This window comes from Orycteropus afer, unplaced genomic scaffold (assembly GCF_000298275.1).
Source record: "Orycteropus afer afer isolate SDZICR_OR568_19922 unplaced genomic scaffold, OryAfe1.0 scaffold00135, whole genome shotgun sequence".
In the NCBI taxonomy this organism is placed as follows: Eukaryota; Metazoa; Chordata; class Mammalia; order Tubulidentata; family Orycteropodidae; genus Orycteropus; species Orycteropus afer.
In genome coordinates this window covers 1,645,997-1,654,515 of record NW_006921722.1, presented here as the reverse complement: position 1 = coordinate 1,654,515, position 8,519 = coordinate 1,645,997, and the positions used below count along the sequence as shown (strand labels likewise).

General features: G+C 45.1%; 1 protein-coding gene across 1 annotated transcript in view; it reads left to right on the top strand.

Moving 5' to 3' along the window:
* The window catches only part of QKI (QKI, KH domain containing RNA binding), a 135,512-nt gene that overhangs the window by 84,823 nt on the left and 42,170 nt on the right, over positions 1-8,519 (top strand). The window contains exon 3 of the mRNA XM_007945280.2: positions 6,990-7,133. Coding sequence (XP_007943471.2) covers positions 6,990-7,133 — 144 coding nt within the window. The remainder of the gene's footprint in view (positions 1-6,989; positions 7,134-8,519) is intronic.

Sequence of the window (8,519 nt, the reverse complement as noted above, 5' to 3'; positions counted from 1 at the left end):
TTGCTATGAGTCGAGTTCAACTTGACGGCACATAACAACAACAATGACAAACTCACTGAAGGAATTTAAATAACCTTATTCCTTGGGTTAAAATTGAAGAGGATAAATTTGAATTTTGGGTAGAATGACCACAATACTTTTTTTAAAAATGCAAAATTAGATGTGCATGTAGACTATTGTTGTTTTGTACCATCGATTTACTTCAGACTCATAGCAACCCTATGTACAGCAGAACAAAACACTGCCCATTCCTATCCCGTCCTCATAACCGTTGAGTCCAGTGTTACATCCACTGTGACAGTCCATCTTGTGGAAGGTGTTGCTCTTTTTTGCTGACCCTCTACCAAGCACGTTGTCCTTCTCCAGCATCTGGTCCCTCCTGATGCCATGGCCAAGTAGGTGAGAAGTCTCACCATCCTTGCTTCTAAGGAGCATTCTGGATGTACTTCTTCTAAATCAGATTTGTTTGTTCTTCTGACAGTCCGTAGTATATTCAGTATTCTTTGCCAGCACCATAATTCAAATGCATCAATGCCTTTTCAGTCTTCCTTACTCATTGTCCAACTCTCACATACATGTATATGAGGATGTTGAAACTGTGGCTTGGGTCAGGTGCCCCTTAGTCTTCAAAATGTTATCTTTACTTTAACGCTTTAAAAGAGGTCTTTTACAGCACGTTTGCCCAGTGCAGTATGTCCTCTGATTTCTTGACTGCTGCTGCCGTGGGCATTGATTGTGGATCCAAGTAAAATAAAATCTTCAACAACTTCAGTCTTTTCTCCATTTATCATGATGTTGCTTATTGGTCTAGTTGTAATGAGGATTTTTGTCTTCTTTTTGTTGAGGTGTAATCCCTTTGATCTTCATCAGCAAGTCCTTCAAGTGCTTTTCACTTTCAGCAAGCAAAGTTGTGTCATCTGATGTTGCAGGTTGTTAGTGAGTCTTGCTCCAATCCTGGTGCCACGTTCTTCTTCATGTAGTCTAGCTTGGATTATTTGCTCAGTATACAGATTGAGTAAGTATGGTGAAAGGATATAACCCTGTCACATCCTTTCCTGGTTTTAGATCACACAGTGTCCCTTTGTTCTGTTCACACAAGTGCCTCTTGGTCCATGTACAGGTTCTGCATGAGCACAATAAAGTGTCCTGGAATTCCTACCCTTCACGATGTTACCCATAATTTGTCATGATCCATACAATCAAATTCCTTTGGATAGTCAATAAAAACGCAGCTCTTTCTGGTATTCTCTGCTTTTAGGCAAGATCCATTTGACATCAGTAGTGATATCTCTCTCTGGTAGCATAGTGCCTAAGGCACCTGATTGCTAACCAGAAGACTGGCGGTTCAAACCCACCAGCCACTCCTCGGAAGGAAGGTTGGGTGATCTACTTCGTAGTATACTGCCTCGGCAACCCAAGGAGGGGTCTCTGTGAGTCTAGGCCGGCACAATGGCACATAATAACAACAATAACATTATCTTCTGAATGCAGCTTGAATTTCTGGCAGTTCCCTGTCAGTGCATTGCTGCAATCGTTGTTGAATTATCTTTAGCCACATCTTACTTGCGGGTGATAGTAATGATGTTTGATAATGTCCACATTCTGTTGGATCACCTTTCTTTGCTTTGAGCAATAATATGGATCTTGCCCAGTCTGTTACCCAGGCCATCAACTTTCTTTGCATAGATGAGTGAGCACTTAGAGCGTTGGATCCATTTCTTGAAACATCTCAATGGGTATTCCATCTATTCCTGGAGGCTTGTGTTCGCCAGTGCCTTCAGTGCAACTTGAACTTCTTCCTTCGATACCACTGGTTCTTGAGCATATGTGCCTTCCTGCCTGATGTGGTTGAACATTCACAGTTGTTTTTGGTGCGGTGACTTAATTCTCTGGGACTCGATGTAGGAAACATGGGTCTCTCTTTCCTCTTTCTTTGCTGTTTTCCCGTTACCCCTAGTCACTTCCAACTCTAAAGGATTATGTTCTGGTTTCTCTTTGTTACAAAGGTGTGCACTTACATTGCTCTGAGTTGATTTTTTGTTTTCCTTTGTTTGTCGTGGTTAGTGCTCAGTGGCCCTGTTTCATCTGGAGTCCTTCAGTTTGGATAACGCGTACGATGTTGATGTTTCCTCTGCCATCATTTCTCTGGATGTTTCTTTGTGGAACATGGGTTTCTTGGTTGCCGACCCTCCTCGCTTAGTCCTCTGAAGTCTGTCATTATTCTCTGCCCTTGTTCATCTGTCTTGCTCTTCCCTCTTGGAGAATTCCTGAGTCTTGATCAGTGTACTAACCTTTCAACTGTTTTAATTTCTGCTGTAGTTTGCGATTTCGAGTCTCCTTTTTGTGTTCTGTGTTATTTTGTAATGGGATTGTTTACTTGTTTCTGGGATGCACTGTCTTCTCTCAACTCTCTGAGGAATTTTGAATTTTTCTTCTCTCTGCTTGTTGGTTGCTGTCTTCAGTTGGTTTTTTTTGGTTGGTTAGTTTGTCGAGCTGGTCAGACTCCCAGACAAGGGTCTTCTCTCTCCTACCTCCATCGGTAGGCCTGGCTGCCCTCCCTGGGAATGGAGGGTGGGAAGGTTGGAGGTCTCAGCCTTCTGTGTAAATGGTTCCCCACCCTATACGCCCCTGCCTTCAACTGTCCCTCATAAACCCAATTTCAGAAAGTGTTCACTTTATTTAGGGAATAAATTTCTGGTCTTTTGGTGGGACCAGGGGAGCGACCCAGGTATTAGGGGAGAAGGGATGTGGAGATTCAGCTGCTGCTTAACAAGACTTCAGCTGGCTCTCCAGCCTTTGCCTCACCCCTGCCCCACCTGTGGTGCGTCCAGCTTCCTCAGCCAGTCAGACCGCTGCGGTTGTAGATGGGTCCCTTCCCACCTTCCCGTGCTGCTCAGTGAACTCGTGATTTTGCTAAATCATTTACCACTAAGCGATCTGCTTTCCAGTTTTCTAACTTTTCTGTTTCCTTTCACATTTTCTTCTTTCTTATGAATTTATCCATTTTAAGCTCTAGATTGTTCTAGAAGAATTTTGAGATTGAGTTGAAGCTCATGATGGCATTGATTTCACTGTTTGTTCAGAAATTCTTATTTCTTCAACAGTTTTTCCAAAGTCTAAGCAAAGCTGTTGATTTTGAAGCAGTCATTAGCATCAGTGTGGTTTTCTTTGTTGTATCTGGCATTTGTGGTTGAATGAATGAAGATTAAACATTGTCTTTCTTCCCTAAGCCCTGGAACCGATTACGGGACCCCTTTGTTCTCTGCTGTAAAAACGGTTCCCCTCTTCGCCGTTCCTGGACCTCGTCTCTCCTGTAGGAAAGCGTCTGTGGCAGGTCACCTCTGACTTCACTTTAGCCTATTCCGAGTCCTCTCTAAACTCCTTCCGATGAGGAGTGCCTGTTAGATTGCCTGCCCGTGAGTGTCTGTGCATCAGTGTGCCACACACTCACCACAGACACACGTGCACACTCACCATAGCTCGAACGGCTCTGCGGACTCTGGCATTGGTATTGGTTCTCAGCCTTCTGTGGTGTCACGTGATTGGTTTTCCTTTCCATGTGTGTCCTAGTTTCCGGCCACTTGCTGCTTTGTGTGCCTGTAACTTCTACTGGGTTCTCGGGGTGTGAATTTTACTTGTTGGGTTGGATATTTGTGTTCTTGAACCTTGTTCTGAGACACAGTTAAGTGTAAACAGTTTGCTCTTTTAGATCTTTTATTAATTTATTTGATGGGGCATTTCTGTCACAGGAGTGAGTCCAGCCTTAATTATGCCCGTGACTGAGGCAAGACTTCTCAGTGTTACCTGGGAGCATGAGATATACCTGTCCCTGAGTCCCAGGCTCCCAGGCATCAGCTGAGGACAGGAGGCCCCTCGGCAGCTCTCCAGAGAGCAAGGCCATCAGCCTCCCTGGACTCGGGAGAAGCCAGGTCCCGCCGGGGGCCCTCTCTGGGCCTTGTCCTGGCAACACTCACGCCGAGGAGCCGCCCAGCACAGATTACAGTGCTCATCTCCTTGGTTTCTTGCGCCCCAGGGATCACTGTCCTTGGCGGCCTTTTGCCCCGTGTCATGAAGACTGGTATTTCATATATGTTGATTGTTTCCTGGCAGTTTCAGGAGGGAGGGTAGCTCTGGTACCTGCTGTTCATCTTGGCCAGGAGCAGAAATCCCTGACATGTCTGTACACAGATACTCTTTAGGTTCGCCTCATAATACAAGTACGTTTATTATGCCTGTGTACAAATAGACCAATTCATGAATGAGTCAAAATACAAACTTTGGGGGGGAAATATTGGCAACATTTTTCAACATAAAAAATAAAAACCTTCATTTTTCTTGCCACAGCAGAGCTATGGGTCCATTTTTTTAATTACTTGACATAAAGATAACTAACCTGTACTTCCTTATATTCTGTTTTTCTTGGGCCCCTGTGCTAGAAGAAATACCTAACGGTACCATGTATTCAGTAGGTGCTCTGGCGGCACCGTGGTTAAAACACTGGGCTGCTAACCTAAGAAAAAGTCGTAGGTTCAAACACACCAGCCACTCTATGAGAAAAAGATGAGTCAGTCTGCTTACTTAAATAAAGATTTACAGCCTTGGAAACCTTGTGGGACAGACAGGTCAGTTCTGTCGTAGACGCTCTTTATGAGTCGCTTGGGTTTCCAAACACTTTAATTAGTATTTATATTATAACAGCTTTTATTTTATTGAAGGCACACATAAATTGAAGGAAAAAATATTTTAACTGGAATCTTTAGTAACCACACCTGTTTATTCATGAGATCACTGGCACCCACCCTTATGCCTGTTCACACTAATTTTTGCCTACACTGACGGACTGGAACCCTGGGCGGTGTGAATGGTTAGTGTGCTTGGCTGCTGACCAATGCGTGGAGGCGCCAGTCCACCCAGAAGTACCTTGGAAGAAAGGCCTAGCATCCTGCTTCCAAAACAGCCCGTGAAAATCTCCAGAGGTCGTCATGAGTCGGAATTGACTTGGCAGCACTTGGTTCATGTTGAACTCGTAGGCGACTATCTCGAGCTGGTTGTGTGCATGGTGTCTAAACGACAGAGACTACTGCTGTACTTCCTGGAAACTGAAGTAGTCCCCCAGCCCCTGTGAGTTCACCCTGCTTACTGTCACTTCTTTTGGCGACTCCCACAGACAGCCTGCAATAGGATTGTGGGAAGTACTCTCTGAAAATTTCCGTTTCCCCTTAAAACTCATGGACACATCTTACACTGCCAGTGCCAGTGGGCGGTAGGGGAAGCCTGGACTGCCCCGGTGCAGCATCACAGCTGTTCCGTAGCACAGCCTCTGCAGACGGGTGAAGCGCACGCGGAGCTGCTAGCGCACCTGCACTCCTGGCCCGCTGCACCAGCCTGATTTTCCCTGACTGGAACCTCACACTTTGGTAAACAGTGGCTTGTAAGGTGGTGGTCCAGCAGCTGCTCCTGTTACCATTCCTTTTCTCACCTGGTTCCAAGCCTGGTGCATTGATATAGGTAGAACTTAAGACGAGAGCAAAGGGTAGACCCGGGCGGACAGAAGCGTGGCTTGGTGTGCTTCTGGAGCTCCCTGTCTTGGACTTGACAAGGTTTCCAGCTAGAGGATGTCCCTTCTGAGGTGATGGCAGGACATCTTGGAAATGAAGCAGATAGTCTCCGTCGGACTCATGTTTATGACTCTCTCTAATTCAAGACTGGCCTTGGTGTTGGTGTCTGTGGAGAGGGAGGGCCTGCTGGAGATGCACCCATGACCACTCCTACCTTTAGGGTTTGTTCTTTCCGGAATTACTATTTGAGATGCTTACTCCACGTGGCATTTCTCTTGCACAGTAATTCCTGTGTACTGTTTGTAATCTGGTCGACAACTGCTGCACTGAGAGCAGTTACGGCAGAGTGAAGGGGTCCCTGAGCTTGAGAATGAACACTTGTGTTCAGCTCTTCAGTTAGCAGCTTATTGCCTGTGATCTTGACAAGTGACCCACTTAACCCTGGTGAACCTTTGTTGACTCCCCAAAGGACAGATGGCAGCACGCTTCTCAGAGTGTGTCTGTGATAACTGAAGGATGCTCGGTGCATACGTTCCCTGGCACGTCACAGGACTGTTGCTTGGGATGGTCTTGCTCATTGGCATGTCTTAGTTCTAGTTCTGTGCCTAGTACGTAGTAGTTGTTCTGGTTACCTAGTGCCACTCTGACAAGAATATACCACAAATGGGGATGGCTGAACAAACAGGAGTTTATTCTCTCACAATTGGGAGGCTTTAAGTCCGAGTTCAAAGTGCCAGGTTCTAGGGGCTGTGTGAAAGCACCTCAGCCTTGGGCTTCAGCTGTGTCTCTTGCTCCTGGGCCACTGAAGCTAGAGGCATCTCTTCACTCAGGCAGCTGCTGGCTGCTGAGGCTGACAGGCCCGCGATTGACAAATACAATGGCACAGTCCCGATGTTAACAAACCACACGGCAGGCCATTAACTTAGGTCCATTGTAAGTTCCAAGGTCGGCAAAGCATGACAGGGTACTGAGCAAAAACATGGTTACATGCAGGGTCCAAGCGTGCTATACACTAGAGACCATTCCCAAGGCTTCTTCTTATATACAGGAAGCAGACCACATACCCAAAGGCAGCTACTCAGCTGCTTGTTGTAGATCCCACCATGGAGTTGATTTGCCAGTCTAGTCATGGGGAATAACTACCACCAGCTGAGCTGCCCAGCCACTCAACCAGGCCCAGCCAACTTGACATACAAATTTAACTACCACAGTAGTAGATGCTTAACAGATATTTTTTGAATTAAATATCATTGGACCCAGTAATCTCACAGCTAGACTTTCTGCCAGAAAAATAATTCAAAAGGTTTATATTGTCATCACAGCAAAATAATGCAAACATAGCTTAAAGAATTGTCAACAAGTTAGTGTAGGATTGTTGCAGCCTCTCTTGGAGGCCAGTCACCTGTAGTAAGTTCTCTGTGGTTTCTTTAGGAGGAGCAAAATAGAGGCAAGCCCAACTGGGAGCATCTGAACGAAGACTTGCATGTGCTCATCACCGTGGAGGACGCGCAGAACAGAGCAGAGATCAAGCTCAAGAGAGCAGTCGAAGAAGTGAAGAAGTTACTGGTGCCTGCAGTAAGTACTGATTTCCAGGTCTGAGATTTGGCCCTGGCCCCCTTTTTCAGTTGAATTTAAAATTACTATATTATTTCTGCTGATTAAAAAGTAGATTGTAATTTGTTAGGAATTTTGTTTGAAGACAAAATAACATAAGTAACTTGTAACGCATTTAGTGTAGTGTATAGAAAAGCCCAGACACTGGTCAGACCCTTAGCTGAGAAAGACTGAGGGTTTCTGTGAAAGACACATTGTGTGGGGAGCACACTCGAGTAATGGCCGCTCTTCAGAAGCAGTAATACACCACTGGGCCACTCCGTCATTACAGGGGAGAAGGGTAAGTACATCTGTATTAGTGTGTGCTGAAATATGCTGCTTTTTTTTGGGGGGGGGGGGGAGTCATTCCTCCTTGTAAGCAAGTACTGAATGTCCATCCATCTCCACACCTGATATGTTGGTAGGAAGATGTTCTCTGGCCGGCATATGTATGCCCGTCACTCTACTGGCACATCCCAAGCCTACAAAGAGAGAAATGCCCCAGAGTGAACTTTTCTGATAGGATAAAATGTTCTTTTAATAAAAATAAAAGCTAACTTTTACTAATGTACCAAGTACCCAATTCTGAGCACTTGTCTCACTTTGACTCATTTACTGTTATTTTTAAGGTAATAAGAGCTACTGAAGCTCATGTTCAGGATCTTAGATAAGGCACTGCAAGTAACTTGGAAGACCCTTCATTAGAAAGTCTCCCAGACACCTTTGGATTCTCAGTGTCCCACTGCTCCCCTCTCCCCTCCCTCCTCCCTCCTCTTGTCTCTTTCCCGATCACCCCCATTTTACTGTCTAGAGAGATCTAGAAGTGATGATTCAGCTCTTCCCAGACTGTGACTCTTTTCAATGGGAAATGAAAGATAAATGATTATTTTTAATAAATGGTTATCTGAGTCCCTAAACTGTGGCTCCTAACCAGCTCTAGAGAAATCTAGGGCAGTCCTTTGTATTCTAACGGAAAGTCCTGACATTTACATGAAGTGTGGGGTCTGCTGTTCTTCCGTCCCCCAGAAAGTCTGTCCTCCAAATAACCTCACAGAGTTGTAAACATGTCTTCTTTACTGGACAAAATTAACTCCTTGGAAGAAGAGTTTCATGTAAATTCTGTTCAATGTTTAATGTTTAAACAGAAACTCAAATCTGTATTTGTGCGCTATTAAGCCATGTAATTTCTCTCCCCCATTCCCTTAATAATTGTGCTCTATTGAAAAAGTGTAGAAAGGGGGACTTTTCTCAGCATGTTGGGCTGCTAGTCCTGTGCTCAGAGAGAGATAACAAAACCAGAAGTACTCAGCTCGTACGGAACAGGGCAAGTGAGTTCACCTGAGACAGCAAAGAGCTGTGTGTAATGAC